A 21,544-nucleotide genomic window follows, 5' to 3' on the forward strand; every position below is an offset into this window, starting at 1 on the left:
CTACTGAAACTCCTCTCTGGGACACCTTCAATTCTTCTCACTGTAGTCACTATCACTTGTGCTTCACTTACCCATAAATGAATACAAGAGTCATTGTCGTCATGAATTATTGCAGCAAACCTTATATTAATTTCTCTATGGGTGTATATACTTACCTTCCTATCTTCATCCATGTTTCCTTCTCATCTTGCCGATAGTAGTTTGGTGTTTAGACAGAGGTTCCCTATATACCATATTAAAGAGGTTTCCAGGAACATAAACAGTTGTATTTGGTCTAAATTCATTCTTCTGTAGGCTAGTTAATGTTCACTTGGAGAATGTAGTGGTATTAAAACCGATAATCATTTATCCATTTATTTTCCTTAGAGTTCTTGTTCCTGCCCATACTTTGCTCTTGATATCAGATTCTTTCTACTAGTATCTACTTTTCCTTCTCCCAACCTAGTAAACCACCTAGAATTTCTTCCATTTATTTTTCAATTTTAAATACTATTTAGTGGAATGTTATTATTATTCTCCTTTTCCTGCTTTTCTAGAACATCCTTTCCCAGCCAACTACCTCCAGGACTCAGATTGGCTAAGGCTTCTAGAATTGTACTATCAGTATATCTAAAAAGCACCAAGCTGTGGAAGACTGCTCCAAAGCACTGTGAGTTAGGTTTTAGAGTATAGTATAGTATAGCTTGCTTTCTAGACAAAAATCTGTCAAGTATTTTCTGATCATGGTTGCATTTCCAGCAGATTTTTCAAATTGGGACATAGAGACATAAAGAGGTCTTCATAGCTCGGTTGCAATGAAAAAGTAATGATCACAAGATTCATTTTAAGCTTCCTTTGTTTACTATTAATCAACCCTAGACTTAGCAGGTGATAATTTTCCCCCAGTTATATAACAAGGGACTTATTTTGCTAGTCGTATTGTTAGCCTTAACATACCTTTGCAGTGGAAAATGGTTTAGACATTCTTCTTCAGTGTATCTTATTTACAATCTTATCTGATGCTCCCATGACACTCTTGGACAAGGAAACCTGTGATCAGCTGTTTTTTACTGCACAAACTGCCATGTCATTTTGACTTCATTGATCCCATTTCTGCCCCTTCCTGACTTGTCCTTTGTTTTTATTAGTGTGTGTGGGTGTATTCTATTTCCTCTCTCCATATTCACTCACAAGATGCAGAACATATTGATGTACTTGGTTCTACTGATGAGAAAGAAGCTTAAATGCAAATAACACATATCTTGTTAATGAGAGCATTTCTCTGCTTTCTGCAGGTATTTGCTGGAAGAGTACTGTCATCTTCTATTACATTTTCCTTCTGGTTCAATAGAGCAGATTAATTTTCTTAGCCTTTTCCCTTTCTTTCTCTTTCAAGATAACTTTTTTCTATGCAGTCAAAGTGAACTTGGTGTATATATATATATATATATATATATATATATATATATATATATATATATATCTTGAAATGTAGTTTCTAGCACCCAGCTGATCTTGCTTAATCTCATAAAGCTTTAATAATCAAAACTGCTTGGTGCACAGATGGGAGACTAGTGGGATATATCAGAGCTGTAAACTAGATTGGGAACTTGAAAACACAACCAAGAAGATGACAGTGCATGTTTGTTTTATTTCTACAAAAATGATCTGGATATGACCATGAAGCCCCCAAATCAAGCTCAGACTTAAGGAGATGTTACGTTTTAAATGCTTAAACCAATCCTCTAAAGCAGGGGTGTAAAACTGCTGGCCCATGGGCCGGACGTGTCACGATGAAACCGTGCCTACCCCATTGCCGGCAATGGGGAAAAGCTCTGATACATTGCTCAACGTCATGTGATGTCACGAGTTTGACATGTCTGAACTAAAGGTAGGAGATCCTCCAATAAGAACTTTAGCATGACATGGATGCCATTTTAAAAAAAATGTACAAAAAAGTTCTACAAAACGGTGTATCTTTTTCAGAAGTTACATATAAGATTTACTAGAGTTTTTTAAATCATTGAAAGTGTAACATAATGTTGACACAGTCATTGCAATGCTTATGACACTAGTGAATATATATATCTGCAGCCTGTGGTATGCTGGCACTGGCTTATAGAATAGAATTCTTTATTGGCCAAGTGTGGTTGGACACACAAGGAATTTGTCTCCGGTGTATAATCTCTCAGTGTACATACAAGTAATAGTGATAATCATGATCATAAACAATATGAAAATACTTTCATTACACATTGTAAAATACAACACTTGATAAATCATAAGATGCAACACTTTAGTGATAGTCATAGAGTACTAGCTAAGCAAACAACATAAATCATAGTAGGATACTAAAAAAACAATATAAATTGTAAGATATAAGCAACAAAGTTATAGTCATAAAAAGATAAGGATAGGTAATAGAAAAGATGAGTATCATAGTAATACAGCTTTACTAAGTAGTTTGACAGTGTTGCAGGAATTAATTGTTAAGTAGAGTGACGGCATGGGGGAAAAAACTCTGCTTATGTCTAGTTGTTCTGGTGTGCAATGCCCTGTAGCGTCGTCTTGAGGGAAGAAGTTGCAATAGTTTATGTCCAGGATGTGAGAGGTCTGTAGATATTTTCACAGCTATTTCTGGGAAGAAAGTATTTCATAAAGTGGCGATATCAGAGAGTAGACCTGCTGCCTTGGCCACACCAATGTATTTTATTATCTCGTTTTATGTTTTTGTTGCTGTTGTTAGCTGCCTGGAATTATGGCACATATGTTTCATGACCATATAAGTCTCTTAAATAAATAAACTAACTTTTCAATAAAACTGGAATTACATTTATTGATACTGGCCTGTAGACATTTCAAATCATACATAACCTTGCAAGTCACTCCCCCTCCCCACACTTATACCTCAGTGAATCAAGAAGGTATATATCTGAGCTGCATCCGAATGTTTTATTTTATTTTTTTATTTTAATTCCATTTATATCCCGCCCTTCTCCGAAGACTCAGGGCGGCTTACAAGCTTAGCTAGTTCATCAGGCCTTAAACAATATTTCGGTCCTCATTACTTGGGTAACGGTTCCTCCATATTTGTAGGAGATCACCAGGCTGAGCCTGAGGGAGGCATCAAATGCATCATCAGTCTTGAGTCTCTTCATGCCCACAAGAAATCTTAAGTCCAGCCTGCCTTGAATTCCATTGACTGTTATCTATCGCCAATTTGTTTTGACCATTACTAGCTCAGATTCTTGAGGAAAACATTAGCATACATTAAACCTATATTCATTTGAACTGCCTGGACTCCTGATTTCCTGCCACATGACAATATCTCTGTGAACATCATCCTTACTTTCTGCACTGAACAAGCAGGTTCAATTCCAGCAAGGCGCTACCTGAAATAATTCCAGTCCTGCTCTGTGTGGAGCTTTAAAGGTAACAATTAGCCCTTTGAATTGTGTCCCAAAGACTACTAGCCATCACTGCAGCATTTTTATTTTATTTCACTTAAAGCACTTATATAGTAATCCATCCTTCAACTCAGGGTTATCAAAAATTAAAAGACCCATAAAATCATTTTATATTGTAAAGCTGTTTTAAAACATTAAAAACAACAAAAATGTGATGCCAATCAGTTCTAATCTTTAATATAGGTGTTATTCTATACTGGTGGGATTCTAACTCCACCTAGAGTACATTTGAGTGGTCATCAGAGCATGAGGAAATATATAACTAACAACAACCTTTAGATTTCTACTTCCTAACTTTTATACACTTCCAAAACAAACTATATTACACCAGTTCATTCGGATATACATTTTACCATTTTCATTTATAATTAAAATCTGTATCTTTACTTTTTTCTTGCATTCATCTGCGTCACACCATACGTTCATGGTAACTTTATTCACATATATTTTCCCTTTCTTATAGTTTCACAATATAGAAACATTTCATTCTATCACTTCATTTGTTATGTCATGTTTGTTTGTTTGTTTGTTTATTATATATTTAAGATGGATTGATCCCCCAAATGCTTCTGGACATCTTATATAATTAAAGGGGAGGGAAGCGGTAACAAGAGAAAGGGGACATGTATCCCCTGACAAAATCACCCATAAATTGCAAAAATCTGTTAAATTGTTTAACAAACAGCTGAACCCCAGGCCTCAGAACAAAACCAGATTTTCCCAGACTTGCAAATTCCTTGGGGGTGGGATCCACAGGAATACTGTTCCAGGGTGTATGTGTTGTTTCATTTATTCTTATCTTATATTGTAAGTTCCAGTATTCTATATTCAATGGTTGTCAACAGACAAGATTATAGATATTGACCTTCATAGCATTGATCAATCATGGTTTCTAGTAAGATAGAAGTGGTATACTTGTTCCACAGACAGCATTCCTTATTAATAGTAAAGATATATCAAATATTTATGGCGTATTTATTCATTCAGCTATTGCTTAATAATTACCCTATGTGTATATATTAATTATATTTTTATATTTAACTTTTTATTATTATTTAACTAAACAGATGCTTTCCAGTCTTTGTTGAGTTACCTTGACTTGCTGCTAGCAATACTTTCTTAGTTTACAGCACCCTCCCCGTCTTTTTCTGTATATTACTGTATGATTCCAAATATTTAAACATTCCTAAATTATATTCTTACCTCTTTTTAAGCTTACTAGATTTCTTTGAAACTGCTGACTGTGAGTTTTCATATCCTGGTCTGATCAGTCTAGTTAACTGAAAATTAAAGAAACATTTCAGCTAAATGGTGCTATAAAACTAATTCAGTCCAAATTAATATACGAAGTTCTTACAGGCAAACTGGATTCCGAGGAGAAGAAAGAGATTAAGGATTCCAAGACAAACATGTCACAGCAGAAGATTGATGATCATGGCAGAAATAAGGTCAAGGTTTGTAAGAATTCAGTGCAGTCTGATCTGAGGCACACAATACCAGGCTGTACTGGGAAGTTCCAGTATTTATTTGCATTTCAATAAAACCTTGAATACATTCTCCACAATTTTCACAAAAGCATACCTTGTGCCTATGAGTTCTAATTAGAGTGGTGTTACTAGGCCACATACTATTTATAAAGAATCCTGCTCAAACTATGTTTCTTTCCATGTGCATTTGTTCCTTCCTTCTAATTACCTAAAACAAGTAATGTTCCCATCGACTTAGTAACCTATTATCTAATGACTTGTTGGAAGAGAAACTGTAATAAAGTAAAAAAAAATAGTGTTTGGCCTTCAGGCCTTGAGTGCTTAAGTAGAATATAAATATAAATAAAATATAAATACAATTGGACTAATACTTTTCTGTAATTAACTACATTGACTGTTTGTTCAACTTTTGTGCTGGTTCCCAAACTTTAATACAACGCCGCCCTAGATAATTAGACTAAATGTTCTCAATAAGTCACCTTACCTGGACTCAGAAGCTAACCAGGGCAGGACTGGTTAATTCACAGATGGGAACTGTCAGGAAATTTGAGGGGCTCTAGGTTATACTAGGCAATTTCAAAACATTTCAGAAGAAGCAATGGAATACTTGCAACTGCTAATATTAATATTTGGGAAGACCTATTTTCTCCCCAAAAACAAGACTGGAAGGTAGGTTGGATTGAAAGAGAAAGTGACTGGTTCAAAGCCACAACGGAATTATTGTGGCCGAGAATATACTAGAATCTGGGTCTTCCCACTCCTAATCCAACACCTTAATTACAGTACACCCTACAGGAATTGCAATTTTATTACAATTGTCCAATATTTTAATATTTCAGCATGACTGTCTGTTCTTCCCCCCCTCCTCTCCCCACTTCCTTTTGAGAAGAGAACTACAGAACTGTAGTCAATACAGATTTGTTCTTTTTTTTAATCAATAAGTCCCATTGTGAGGATTTCTAGGTCAAAGGAATCGAGCCTTATCAAGGCAATAGTACTGGGGAAAAACTGTGAAAACAACTAGAAAAGACAATATTAAGGTGAACTGTAGAAATTTTCTGGTAGCTTTGGAAAATAATGGGGAGGGGCATTCAAAAAGAGACTATTGGGCCAAAATTCTGGAAAATATTCGTAAGGTTACATAAGGCTCAATGTTTTGATGATTACAAATACTCTGAAATTCTGTTGGAAAGGAAAATGGTGAACAGCAAGAACAAATAAACTCCAGAACTTAAGTTTCTTTGGTTACATAGTAGCCAGTGGAAACAAATAAGAATGGTCACTGATCAAGAGTCAATGCATCCTAATGTCATCAGCTCCTTTAAAGACTGATCTTTTATATCTGCGGTGGGATGACTGATCCTTTCTTGTTCCTGAATACCCCCATGGCTTTGACAGTGTTTGAACTGTAGTAGCCCACTTGGAGAAACAAACTGCATTCTGTTTAATGCTGCTAAAATGTAAACATACTGTCCACATAATCAAAACAGTTTGAACGAGAAATGGTTGAAAATAATAGTTTAGAACATTTCCTTTTCTTCTGCCCCTTACTTCCTTGTCTAAGCACCTTTTTTCTTGTCCCTTTAATTAATGAAGTCATTCAAGAAAATAGGAGGGTTATTATACTATACCTAATTTTTTTGAGCTACTGATTTTAATTATTCTGAAATGTTATAAACTTCGGTAAGAGTATTTAGTATTAGCCATGTTCTGGAGTGTCAACTCTAGAGAATCATGTTGACCAATTGTTTTATTGCCTAGTTGTTTTGGAGTGGAAATTAAGGATAAATCAGCTCAAATATGAGTTTATTATTTCCTAAAGTGAGATACAGGAACAGATTTTTAAATTGTCAGAAAATCCAGCATGCCAACAAATATTACTCCACCTATATGTACTTTATAGACCTGTATCTGATATGCCTATTGTGTGCCCTTTTCCCTCAGCAAACTTCGAGAATTTAACATAACAGCAGCTTCACACCTACTAGATGAAGTCTGCATGTTTGCAGTCCACTCCCATGTTGTAACAAGGCACAAAGAATATTCAAATATTAACATGTTTTCTTTTCTCCCCCCTATCCTGTCCTGATCAGTTTTCCTTATGTAAAGACAAGATTTTGAAAGCTTTCAGATTATATTGTGACTTCTAAAATTGCCTTAATGGCTTTTGATTTTTGTCCCTAGATAATTTACAATCACAGCTGTTCTTAACTGTCTCAAAAAAAACACCTGAGCAGAACCTTGTGTATTTGGATAAGAAACTATAAAAAAATCCCAGACTTGTAGGGAAATTTAAAAAGAACCAATCCTCCTAGAAAAAGAAATTGCAAACCAGTTGTATTGTTGCCAAAAAACCAAGATGGAGTTAGTTTAATTAAACAGACTTAACTCCAAAATGTATGACTGTACCCCAATATATAGCCAGAATGTATTGTGGATTATGTTTTGAAATTTATGGAACAATTTTGTTGTGATAGTATTTGCCATTCACATTGAAAAACTGAGCTTTTGTAAGTAAACTTGAAATACAGGTTTCGGCCTACCTTGTCATAAAGTCATGTTTTAATACAGAACATATACACTTATACAACAATGTTGTACAGTTATATACTATGGTATACATAATGTAATGTATATATTACATTAATGTACAAAATATAATGAACATATTACAATTATGTATCAATATACAATAATAATGTACCCTTACACCTAAATATCAATTTATGCATATGAATATGCATGGATTTGTAGATGCAGTTGAAGCTGTGGAGAATGACCTTCAGATCAGTTTTATCTTTGTTGATTATTGTGTGCTCTAATTAAGCACTGGGAAAACTTGTTTTTTCTTGCAGTTAGTTGTAATCTGTGTGGTTCATTGTGGACTAGATGTTATAAAGGAACCTGTTAATATTTCTTTACTTTGGGACCCTTTAAGATTTTGTCAAACAATTTAAATTAATTTAATGTATGGGACATTAATATTCTATTTTTAAACCTTACCTTGAAATCTGATTGATTGTGACAGTGGAGAAATCTGGGAAATGACCATCTAATTTTGAATTGTACTTCTACACTACAGTTGTTTCTCTTTTGAAGTAGTGTTTCTCAAAGTGCGGTCCATGGACCTCAAGACTCAAGAAAGACTCAAGAAAATCAAGAAAAATAATGCTATGTTAAAATCCTACCAAACAATTGTGAGAAGCAGTAGTGACAGTGAATGCACCATTTTAAATTTTTAATAAAAATAAAAAATAAAAATATTTTTTTTAATAAGATAATATTAATAAATATAACCCATACAAATAAAAGCTTTTGAGGTACTCTTATAATTTTTAAAAGTGGGAATGTCTACTGAAAGACAAAGAAACACTGTTTTACAGTGTTTTACAGTAATGTAGGTTTTTTTTCTTTTTTCATTCAGTGATATATAAGTATACTTTAATCAAGATGCTACTGTACTTCAGGTTAAAAGATGGACATATATTTTCTGGTTTCAGATAATAGCTTCATTTCAGTCTCCAGACTAATAAAATAAGGGGAATGGTTATTTATTGTAAAATTATGAGAAGAAACAGTTGCACAGTGAATTTAAATGCTATTGTGAAGATAAAATTTACTGCTTCTGTGCCCAAATCGTTTTTAACATATCTATTGTAATCTAATATCATAAATTTAGAATTATTTTCTGTCTTCCTAGCTGTCTGTTAGGCCCTTTCCTTTCACAATAAGTTGAACTGCTGCTATAATGTTCCTATAAATCTGATGGTTTAACATTACTTAAAGATCCTGCGGATACCAGTAGAACTAAAGCTATTATACTTCTTTAGGTATTTACCATTATTGTTTTGAAGTTCCTATCTAACACTAGGGGAAAATGGCATTATTTTTAAATATCCTAAACTGTGAATCAAAGTTCTTGACATAGAACTAAGAAGTTTGTTACCAGAAAATTTTGGCAAAAAGCAGAATTATGCAGTTGCCTTAGGCATTACTTATAACTCTTGTGGGGAAATTTTACCTAGTCTCCCAGAAGTAACATGGATAAAATGGTTGTAAGAATCAGCTAGTAACAGATGTGCATGCGATACTAGTCTACATTGATTTCTCATATGTCCCACCCAGAAAGGGGGACAAAGTTTGTAATACCATGTAACTGGTAGAATTTCAACTGTTAATTATTTAATTGAAATATTTCTTTGAATCCTGTACATTTTATTGGTTCAGTAGCAAACCTCTTTGGATATAAGCTGGCAAAGTAGAGACACAAAAAGTAAAATTGTCTGGTTTAATTATAGATTAGAAGAGACAACCTGTAAAAGTTTTGTAAGTGGCCAATCATGAGTCTTTAAAATCCCTTGAGATAAATGTTGCATTTTAACTATTTCACATAAAAGCCCACCAATTAGGCAGAACCGGTAGCTATATTTTTGTTGCCCAGGCCCAGAATGGACTTCTGGACGTGGCATCCACACAGAGAACCAGTTGTTCACATATTTGAATCCCACCACTGAAGTAAACATATATATATACAGTATATATATATAAGGGATGCGGTGGCTCAGTGGGTTAGGACGCTGAGTTTGTCGATCAGAAGGTCGGCAGTTTGGCGGGTCGAATCCCGAGTGCCGCGTAACAGAGTGAGCGCCTGTTATTCGTCCCAGCTTCTGCCAACCTAGCAGTTTGAAAGCACGTAAAAATGCAAGTAGAAAAATAGGGACCACTACGGTGGGAAGGTAACAGCCTTCCGTGCGCCTTTGGCGTCTAGTCATGCCAGCCACATGACCACGGAGACGTCCTCGGACAAGCGCTGGCTCTTTGGCTTTGAAACGGAGATGAGCACCGGCCCCTAGAGTCGGAAACGACTAGCACGCATGTCCGGGGGAACCTTTACCTTTACCTTTTATATATATATAAAATAGTATTTAGCTTTCATTAAATTGAATATTTTTATAGTTCATTGCATAGTTAGCCAGATGTTCAGACTGAATTTGACATTTTTGTCCCCCTGTCTTCCCAAGGACCTGGGTTAGGTAGATGTGGATATTGGATAGTCTTAAAAGTATTGTTGCAGGATGTAAGCTGTTCCAAGTCTTTTGCAATTGACTGGTGGTGATTTTGTCGATGCTGATAGTTCAAGTTATGTAAATATTGGCAGGGCTTTTTTTCTCATAGAATGCTCAGAATGGCGTTCCGGCACCTTTTATTTTTGCAAAAAAAGCTCCCTCTATTCTTTCCTAAGCCTATTGCAGGGCTAGGCAGTCTTGGCCCTTTTTTATGACTCGTGGACTTCAACTCCCAGAAATCCTGAGTCAGTCATGCTGAGGGGAAAGGGAGAGTTTGGCGGATTGAATCCCGAGTGCTGGGTAACAGAGTGAGCACCTGTTACTTGTCCCAGCTTCTGCCAACCTAGCAGTTTGAAAGCACGTAAAAATGCAAGTAGAAAAATAGGGACCACTGCGGTGGGAAGGTAACAGTGTTCCGTGTGCCTTTGGCGTCTAGTCATGCCGGCCACATGACCACAGAGACGTCCTTGGACAAGCGCTGGCTCTTCGGCTTTGAAACGGAGATGAGCACCGGCCCCTAGAGTTGGAAACGACTAGCATGCATGTGTGGGGGAACCTTTACCTTTACCTTATACATAACAATATATGATGTTTAGTCACAATCTTTCACTTTTCACATTATGGACAAGCAGTGGTCATGTATTCTAGCAAAATACGTTACATATGTGCATAAGCGTAATCAGTAGCATATGCCTTTTTAAAAATATCAAACATGCAAAGAAACAAAAATAGTCCAAAATATCTGTATTACATCCAGAAATGCCAACTTTGCAACCAATATTTCTCATCCATAACTATGGTACCCTAAGGATACCTGCATACAATGAAATACTTCTCTGGGTTTAGTAACGCAGCAGGGATTGCTTTTTCCTTCCAGTAACATATACCTAAAACCAATTTATTGCATTTGGCAATTGTACTAAAAAAATATCTCATTGTCAACCAATATAATTCATTTAATTTGAAATCAAGTGAAAAATTGATTTAAATTATTTTATTAAAACAAATTAATAGCAATTCTTTTATAAGAAGTTGCCTCAAACAAAATGAGTTTGACATGAATGCTCCAAAATAAATTCTAGACCAGGCCTGTACATACAGCCTACCAAGCACCCTTGGACAGAGCACAGACTTTTTTTTTAAAAAAAGTAGTAAAATCACCACCACTGCCCTGAAAGTCATGTTGCCTAGTGCCTCCATGGCTTACCATGACCACAAGCTCCAACACTGTAGATGCTCTTCTAGTCACCAAATCATTGATTAGCCCACCAGCATTCCTTTGCAGACCACAAAGATTTTTAATTTATTAGTGTGGGCCTTTCCCTTCTACAGGTTGCACAGATCTCTTCTAGATTTTCCTCTTGCCTTTCTGAGTTAACTCCTTGGTCTGTCATTGAGAAAGAATTGACTTCGTAGGGAAGCATATTATCATTTGATGTATATTTAACATACGTTCTACCTTTATTTATCGATTATATAATATTTGTATGCAATCCACATGGCGAGGTTTGGGGCAACTTACAATAGGAAAAAATATATTTTTAAAATCATAAGATTAAAACATAAAAGCAGGGGTTTTTTTCTCATAGAATGCTCAGAATGGTGTTCTGGCACCTTTTTTTACACACAAAAACTTTTGCATAAGCTATGCTACTCCCTCTATTGGCTTTCAAAAGCTTATTGGCTTTTGAAAGCCAATAGGAATTGCTGCTGAGCATGCCAAAAGACCTGGCCGGCAAACGTTGCACCGGCAAGTTGTCTGCAGCAAAGGTGAGTAGGCAGGAAGTTTGCATCCCTCCCTGCTGCCTAACTACACCATCTCAACTAGGTAAGTAAGAGAGGACAAGGAGTGGGAGGTGGGTTCTGTGGAGTCCGTGTGCACTCCTTCCTTGTGCTCACCCGTGTCAGCCAGGCTGGTGGCCTACCTGGTGCTGTACCTGTGCCACCGTTGCCTTGCCCTGTGCGCCTAAGCGGCTGCCCTGCATCTCCTGGCCCGCACCGCCTCCGCCGCCTACCCCACGCAGCGCCGCCATATAGAGCAGGCCCTGCTGCACCAGCTGCGCTGGCTCCAGCCCCGGGGGGGCAGCCCGCCACCAACACCCCTTGCACCCGTGACCACAGCAGCGCTGCCCACTCACCCACCCCTCCTGCGCCCGCCAAGATGAGAGTTACAGCACTTTTCTTTTAGAAAAAAAGCACTGAATATTGGTGTTATTAAATGTTAGATTGTCAAACGTTATGTAAAATGTCTTTGATAATTAGGCTTTTGAAGATTTTTTTTTAAATAAACATTAAAAGAGATGAAATATTTCTAAGATCAAAAGCTATCCCTTGTGTTCTCACAAGGAGCAGCCATCTGGAACACATGTTGGCGATCTCATATCTTTTTCTTATCCTTTCTCTCAGTCATTGTGTTTAGTTTGCCATACCTCCCCCAGAAAGAACTACCACTTCCCATGACATCACTATTTTCTAAGAAGAAAATGCAAAATAGGAATTTAGAAGTTCTCCCTCCTGTCTGTCATCACCTTGCCATCCTCTCCAACCAGCAGAGTGGCAATTCTATACATATCCAGAACCCCCTTTTTAATATATTTTTTGCATTCATTGTGAGTGTCCGTTCCTTCTGGGTGTTAACCTTTCTGAGTTTATCCTTACAGATTTGAACCTTCCTGATATTCTTTTTTATATATGCCCTTCTTTCTTATTTTAAACTTGTACTTTTTGTTTATTGGTTCATCACAAAGTTCTTTATACAGCTATGCCAGTCAATAGTCTCCTATTATTATCTTTTGACTTGGAATTGTTTGTGTTGGGCCTCAATTATTTCATTTCTCAGAATTTCATACTAGGCTGGGTTTTTACCATTGGTCCATATATCCATCTAGGACTAGGTCTACTCATTAATGTATAATGCAACCCCCTCCATTTTGGTTGGGTATGAAGAAATTATATATTTTAAGTACTATATACTAATACTTGAGTTATATCCACCAGGTATCACTAATGCCAACAATGTCATATTTGCCTCATCCTCAGTATTCTCCATTTCTGAGCCATTAGTACTCAGAATAGTAATTGATTAGTATTTTCCTTTACTTTCTTACTGCATCTCCTGATGTATTCTTAAGTGCTGCTTTATTTTTTGTTGTAAGGTTTATTGCTTTGAGTATGGTCTTCCCTCCTTTCCCATGTTTAGTTTAAAGCCTGCCTGAACTGAAATACATTCTTCCCAATTTTATGAGATCCAGCCTATCTTGGCATACCAGCTCTTGAGCCAATGGTTTTCTTCCAGAATCCTCTATCCCTTCCTTGGGACATGACCTTCATTTAGAAGTATGGATGAAAAAACAATTTGTTTTTCAAATACTGTAATTTTCCTTCCTTAGTTCGTCCTTATTCTTCTACCACACACATTCTGTCAGTATTATTCCAACACAAAACAGAATATAGCAGTCAGGTTGGATTATTCAGTCCAGCCTCTCTTCTTGCATCCCATATTTTTGCATGTGAAAGACAACCTGTTCCTTTCAGCAGTGAATCAGCATCACCACCACAGGCATTTTCTCTTTTGTGACCACCATTGAATTCTTCTCTGAAGAAGCCAGTTTCTCTTCTCCCTAAACCTGAAACACTGTGGCAAAAGAGGGAAAAAAACATTTTCAGAAGTCCATAATCTCACGCTGGGGCAGGGCCTGAAATTGATTGTGCAACTCCAGCAACAGACACTGGTTAGGTTCAAGTGCAAATCATCATAACATTTTTAATTTCAAGAGAAAATAGTTTTTAAGCATGACACAAGATGTTTTAAGCATTTTGGAATAGTTGCAAGATCAAAATAAAATGTTTTGTACTTAGAACAGGCTTACGTTAAGTGTAAAACACTTCCAAAATGATTGAAATAGCTCATTTGACATTCAGAATAACACTGTTGTGCTTAAACGGGGAAATTTGGGGATGATTCATGATTGAAAAATTGAACATTGTATACATTCTGAATGGATAATTTTTTTAATCTGTAGTAACTATTTTCCCTTCTTTTTAACAGAAATCATAGTCCTTTAATGAGTTTTGGAGCCAGCTTTGTCAGCTTTTTGGTAAGTGAGTCTAAACACTTATATTGTTACTGCATGGCATTCCTTTGTTGCCTTACTGATTTTGAAAATGTATCACTAATTTTGAAACTGTAGATTTAGTAAAAAGTTATTTGGAGACACCGGTACGCGTTTTCCCCAACAAGATCCAATGCTGCATCAATGAAATAGAATAAAATGAGAAGTGTAAGAGTTCTTGTATGGATCATTATGCATTTTATTTACTTTTCTGGGGAATTGTCACATGTGAGCAACTAGGCCCACAGGTGCAGAGTTCGAGCTAACTACTTTACTATATTCTTCCTATAATACAGGAATCTCTCCTGTCTAGCAGTCTACTCTTGGGAATAAGCTCCAAGAAACTTAGGAAGGGTCAGTCCTAGCCTTTTGCAGTTTTTGCAATGACTCCAGGTTAACTGCACAATTGATCCCTCCTCTCTACCAGGCCGGGTGCTTCCCAACAGGAATAGAACTAAAGTATCTCTCTTAGTTTTACTACTACATTCCTAAAAGAATTTTCAATCAGGGGACACAGAGATTGTAGAATAAGAGACTATCCCCTCACATGTGCATATGTACTATGTTCGCTATCAATGTCTGCACAAAACCAAGCCAGTTCTTTAATCGTTGTTGAACAAGGTATTGTGATCTGCTTCATATGTAACCATATTAGCTGGGGTTATATGTCACCAAAATCTAGCAGTATTATTTTATGTGTCAGTATTCCCTTCTATTCTGTCACTCTGACTAGATTCATACATTGCATAAAGCTTAAATGTGGTTTGTTTGGAATTTACCATTCAATAATTTCTATAATAAATGATCTATTATGATGCTAATAAACAAGTATCCTATTTGCATGAGCATGTAAGAAAGTTAATGAAAGATTTTAATGTACTATACGTAGTTGCTTCACTATCTATAAAAACAAAGGACGTTGTGGTACTTCTAGGCCAAGTATATGAATATAATAGCTCTACTTCCATTCTTTATTGGTATTATGTAAGAAATCCCGCTAAAAATATAGGAAAAACTTGTTTGATAAGCTCCTTGATGTACAAGTAGTTTTATAAGTCTTAAATTGAAGAGTTTTATTTGAATATATTCTTGTCTTTTGTAAAGAGACTGGAAATATGTTTTTCCTCCTTTATTTAAATGGATTGGTTACTTAAGTAGGATCTTTGAGTGAGTATAACAATCCAATATAGCAATATTATATCCTGCAATGCTTCTTCTGTTCTAAATATAGCTGCAGTAGTTTATGTTCCAGTGTAATTTAGATATTCTATTTTAAAAAATGGAAAATGTATTGTGTTGAAATAAAGATTAAATTAACACATTTCTTCATATCTTTAATTTGAGTGTAAGGCATAGAATTCTTTTAATACATAATAGGTTTTGTTTTCCATTAGCAAACTTATAAAGATATAATTTGTGGCAATAGCAGTAACTAGAAGAGAATTTATATATCTTAGTTATATTTGTAGTTACTGTAGATAAGCTCTGTAGAAAATCTTATAATGATCTGGTAATCTTATAACAATCTTATCAAGTTGATTGCTAATTATTCCTTTTCAGCTTTAATAAAATTACACCTGCAATATATGAGGAGCGATTTGAGAAATAGACTGACTCTTGTTAATATTTTATATTACCAAAATTTATTTTATTACATATGTAAAAAGGCAAAAAATATATATCAAGGCATTGATTTTAAGGAGTATACATGCTCTGTTGTAAATCCTAATTCAGATTTGCTTAAATCTAAACTGCTAAACAGAGTTTAAAATAAACTGTTATTAAACATACACACAAACAAACAAACACTTGAGGCATCGTGATTATGAAGGAGTATTACTTGACATCTTAGTAGTTACATTGATTTTGTATTTAACAGTATACTATTTTTCTTTTAAGAAGATTTCATCCTTCTAGCATTGTAGGTAATTCACAACTGTAAATATACCATGGGTATTTTTTTGATTTTGCAAAGTTATGCCAGTTTTCTTCAGCAAAGAGCCTTGTGAAACCTTAAAGATTAATATATTTATTGTTGCATAATGTGATAATTTGTAGTGTAGCACATTCATTATATGATAATTTGTTAGTTTTTAAAAGGCCAGAAAAATAATATTTTTATTAAATTCTCAACTTCCCAAACAGTTACTTTTAAGTGAAGGGTTCTTATATATAATTATATCTTAGTTAATGAAGTTGCTTCAAAAAGCTTCTAAAAGAACAATATAATATCATTAATTTGTAAAATAGCAAATAGGTTTAGATTAGTTTGGCACTTTTAAATACAGTAGTCTTTTTATGTTTTAACAGAATGCCATGATGACATTTGAAGAAGAGAAAATGCAGCTGGCATGTGACGATTTAAAAGCTACCGAAAAATTATGTGAGAGTGAAGAAGCAGGAGTTATAGAAACAATAAAAAATAAAATTAAGAAGAATGTAAGTGAAACATTGCCAATACATGGATGAACGAGTCCTGTGCCAATATGATACTGGTTTATATATGCCTATCCTATGGGACTCCATAGCATGTAATATGCAGTAATCTCATATTCAGTTTTGTTGCTTTTAAAAATTTGATATTCTCTTATGAGCTGAGGCCTCGTCTCCTATTATTCCTATTTCAAGAGTACCTGACAAATGACCATTCAAATAGGCATTTCTATACAAAAATTGGCCTTTATATCACTAAACAGATAGAAAATAATTCCAGCTAAAAGTTAGCTCTTATAATTGATAGACAGTCTATTGCAGACATGTCAAACACAAGGCCCGGGGGCCGGATCAGGCCCGCGAAGTGGTTTCATGCGGCCCGCGAAGCCATCCTGGAAACAGTGAGGAAACGGCCCCCACTGCCTTGGCCCTGGCCCAGAGACCCCCCTTCTGCCAGAGACCCTCAGATCTGTCCCACTCCTGCCCAGGCCCCCATAGGCACCCTTGATGCGAACGATGTAGAGCTGGCCACGCCCACCCAGTAGGCCATACACACTCTAGCCACGCCCACCCAGTAGACCACGCCCACCCTGGCCACACCCACCCGGCCCCCTGAGGGCAACCGCAATGCTGATGCGGCCCTCAATGAAATTGAGTTTGACACCCCTGGTCTATTGTCTTCTAATATCCTAAATGAAATATAATCTTATTTGGCTATGTTCTATATATAAAAACTTTTCTTTTCCCTAATGAGGTTAGTTGGTGAGCTTTTCATCAAAATGCTTACCTGGTTCTTTAATCCAATCTTCTCTTTCCCCTCTGTTTCCATTTTTTAAGTAAGAAGTAAATGGCAGCTGTTGTCCAATAATATCTGTCCATAGTTATCACGTAGCCTTCAGAATTCAGAATTTTACTAATGCTTTTACCTAGTTGATGGAAATATTTGCAACATTATGATTTAGTTTATGTCTTTGCTTGCCTTTGGAGCTTTGTTTGTCTTGCTAGCTCTTAAAAATAAAAATTAAAATCACAAATTTACTTTATGCCTTTAACTAACAATTTAGGTTATTCCATAACTACAAATAGCTTTTACTTAATTGGCTGCCTGCATCATGTAAATATAATAGCATCTACCTTCAATGGAAATAAAAGAGTGAACTTTAACTAATATTCCTATTGAACTGTCACATTCATGCTGCATATCTTTCCTAGTTCTGTGGAATTAGGTGTAATAAATGTCATAGTCTATAAATAATTTAAGTTTTGGCTTCCTTTGAGAACATACTCCATTATTAATGTTGCGTGCATAGAATCCGAACCCTTTGTTTAGTATCACTATTCTATATAATTTCTAAAGGATTATGTGGAGCTGGTCTTTGTATCTGTTTCCTGATGTAGTCTCTGTAGGAAACTTGCTGTAAAAGACTAGGGAGAAGAGAGCCAATCTACTTGGGGGGACAGTAGTATACCATGTTAAGCAATGGCATTGCTGAGCTGGGGGGAAAGGTTGGTGAAAGATAATAACAAAAAAATATCTTACAAAGTTCACATATTAAGATATTAAGATATTCTAGATATCTTAACTGATACTTTAAATATTTTTGATATAACGTATGTATAAACGTCTAAATCTGAATATTATATTGATGCAAACTTAATATATTGTGTGTCATATTATATTGATGAAAAATTTTAGGGAACCTAAGTTTTTAAGTAAAGGATAGTGAATGTTTTAGCTTTTCCTTCAACAAAGCACATTTCAAAAAGGTTAAGAAATACAGGCCTGCCTAATTTCCATTTGGATTTTTTACTTTGAATAGAATGTATTACAAGGCAATTCACCCTGTCCTGACCAAATTTAAATGATTAATATTTTAATAAGATTAAAACTACCATTCTGTAGCACTGTTTTTTTTAATAGCTGGGTGACATGGGAAAAAATATAAAGCATTTCTGATTCAGAGAATTAACTTCCAGAAAAGTGCCGCAACACACACAGACAGACACACAAACAAATACACACACATCGTTTGGCTGTAACTGGTGTGACCCAGAATGTTCCATTCTTAGAGTGGTATGTTTTATCCATATCTGATTTATATGCTGTTCCTTATTTTCAAATAGGTTGATGGGAGGAAGACTGCCTCATCCATGATGGATCGATTGCAAAGGCAAATCATTGTGGCAGACTGTCAAGTTTACCTTGCTGTGCTCTCTTTTGTAAAACAAGAATTATCGGGTAAGCTATGACTTCTGTTTTTTTAATAATTAGCATTTATTATCTAAAACTACAATGACTTAAATCAGATATGTCAAACTCGCGATGTCACGTGACGTTGTGCAACATTCCGGAGCTTTTTCTCCATTGCCGGCAATGGGGTGGGCGCGGTTTTGGGATGACGCATCCGGCTTGCGGGCCAGCAGTTTGACACCCCTGACTTCGTAGCATACAGTATAAAAACTTGTATAAATTATGAATGCCATTAATTTAAGATCCACATATATTATAAATATTTCTAATTTAAGTCAACTCTAAGTGTAATAAACAGGTATGCCTTTGTCATAGTTTTTGTGATTGATGGTAGGTATCGAGTCTTGCTGTATCTCAAAAAAAGTTAACATTCATCAAAGGAAAAAAATCATCGCTTCCAATGTTTATTTATTATCATGCTTGTTACTTTCTCTTTTTAATGAATTTTTGTGTGTGAATACATTACCTGTTTTTCTAAATGCTAGGTAGCTTCTAATCTTTGGTTATATCCACCATATCTATAAACAAATGTCTAATTTTTATACTTAATACAAGCAGAATATAGTTTATTTGTAGTTATATTTGCCAGTTTACCTATAGATTATTTTGATACAAAAATTTGTGATTTGGGCAGAATATGAGAATAAATCTTTATTGACCATTTGGCAAGTGATTGTTTGAAATTATGATGCTGCTGAATGAAAGGACTTAATGACCAGTGCCTGAAGTTATGACCATTACAGAAACACCTCCCCCCCAGTCACATAATTATGGTCTAGGTTCTTAGCAACCCTTTCACACTTACAAAACCTTACTACTGTCCCTGCCCCCCTTCCCTCCCCCTGTGATCATGTACTGTATTTGCCATTTGCAATCTTCCCTACTGTCTTCCTCAGAGAGGGAAGCTGGCATGGAAAGTCACAAGCCGCCACCATAGGACTCCCTCCAGTTCCTGGAAGCTGGCTGAAAAAAATCTGCTGTGACCCATTTTGGAATGCCGTTTTTCATCCAGTTTCTTTGTGAGCTGAAGGGCTGTCTGCCAGATTGATTTTGCCCTATGTGGAGTGGAGTCTCTCCACCAAGCAGCCCTTTCGCTCTCAAAGACACTGGCTGAAAAAGTCCATAATGAAAGCCAAAAGGGGTTTTAGCAATAGCAATAGCACTTAGGCCTACAGTATATACCGCTTCATAGTGCTTTACAAATCTCTCTAAGCAGTTTACAGAGGCAACAGTTTGCCCCCAACAATCTGGGTCCTCATTTTACCGACCTTGGAAGGATGGAAGGCTGAGTCTACCTTGAGCTGGTCAGCATTGAACCGCTGGCAGTTGGCTGAGTTAGCTTGCAATACTGCATTCCAACCACTATGCCACCATGGCTCTTTTAGCACAGGACACTTGCAGCATGGAGCATTTGATGCCAGGTTGGAGCTAAGCTTCCAGCAAACACGATCTTCCTGAAGTGTGGAAAGGCTTTTCCTAACATAGTGGTTGCTTTCTGCACATGGAGGGAAGGGAGAGGGGGGGAGAGTTGGCCAGAGAAAGAAAGCTCAGATCTTGGGGATCCAAGCTTCATTTCTCCATCCCAGTGGAGAAATTCCCTTCTGTGCACAGAGAACTGCCTGTGCTCTTTCAGCTGGCAGCTCTTTCACTTTGTCTACTTACCAACCACAACTGGGAAGAGGGATTGCAATCATTGAGCGAGGCAGTCCCATGGGTGCCTCACTTAATGACCACAACTACTTAAACCAAAATTTTGGGCTCAATTGTGGTCATAAATCAAGGACGACCTATATAGACTTGAAATAAGCTGGGGCCTCTAATACATTTTGTGTGTTTGGATGTAGCATGTGGTTGGAAGTTCCGTCACTTGCATTCTGTGTTATGAGAAGGGAGTGCTATGTTTTGTTATTAATTAAATTAATAATGAAATTCAGTTTTAATTCTAGCACCTTTTGGTAACACAATTTCTATTGTTAAACATTCTATTATTAACATTTCCCTTTGATCATAGCTTCCTTCTACATGGCAAAATACAATTTTAAAACACCACAAGTCACTTGTTGGCATATGATTGCTAATTTCTATTAATAGTGGCAAAAATATTTTTAATTATATATATATATATGGAAATATATAAGGTATCGTAACAGATACTTTAAGTAATGAAGTATAATTAAGTAATGATGTTTAACAGAAAGATATTCTGGCTAGAAAAACAGCAAAGCTATATAAAGTTTTTATGAAATGTTCCTCATATTTCTTACTTTATTTGTGATTGCACCATCCAAGGTGAAACGGGTAGAATTTTTGTCCATTTCTCCATGGTTACTGAAGCATTGGTGAGCACTTATTGGCCAAACGCTTATCTTGTGGTGAACCACATGAGAACTAAATATGCTATGCAGCAGAAAGTGACTGAATAGCACAGTCTTGCAGTAATTTTAGCTTCCTGTTAAAGCTGAATCATGCTTCTGGAACAAATGCGCTATTGCAATAGACAGCTTGATTTTCTATATCTTGGGGACACTTGCTTCATTAATCCTTTAGAATAAATCTACCATATCTAGACTATAAAAATTCAAATGATTGCTAGATATGATGAAAAGTGTTAGAGTTTCCTTTGCTGTTACATGTTTGTTGTTTAAATATCTTCATCCCTGTGTTACAGGCCATGTTTGTTGTTTAAATATCTTCATCCCTGTGTTACAGGCCATTGCATAATAAATAGGGATATAACAATTTTGCTTGT

At 36.0% G+C, this 21,544-nt stretch overlaps 1 protein-coding gene across 1 annotated transcript in view; it reads left to right on the forward strand.

Annotated features, from left to right (window-relative positions):
- The window catches only part of TTC39C (tetratricopeptide repeat domain 39C), a 40,979-nt gene that overhangs the window by 1,554 nt on the left and 17,881 nt on the right, over positions 1 to 21,544 (forward strand). Inside the window, exons 2-4 of the mRNA XM_081324857.1 lie at positions 14,048 to 14,096; positions 16,422 to 16,550; positions 18,669 to 18,783. Of these exons, the coding sequence (XP_081180983.1) occupies positions 14,048 to 14,096; positions 16,422 to 16,550; positions 18,669 to 18,783 (293 nt within the window). The remainder of the gene's footprint in view (positions 1 to 14,047; positions 14,097 to 16,421; positions 16,551 to 18,668; positions 18,784 to 21,544) is intronic.

The sequence above is a fragment of the Vipera berus genome (genome assembly GCF_964194415.1).
Source record: "Vipera berus genome assembly, chromosome: 3".
Taxonomy (NCBI): domain Eukaryota; kingdom Metazoa; phylum Chordata; class Lepidosauria; order Squamata; family Viperidae; genus Vipera; species Vipera berus.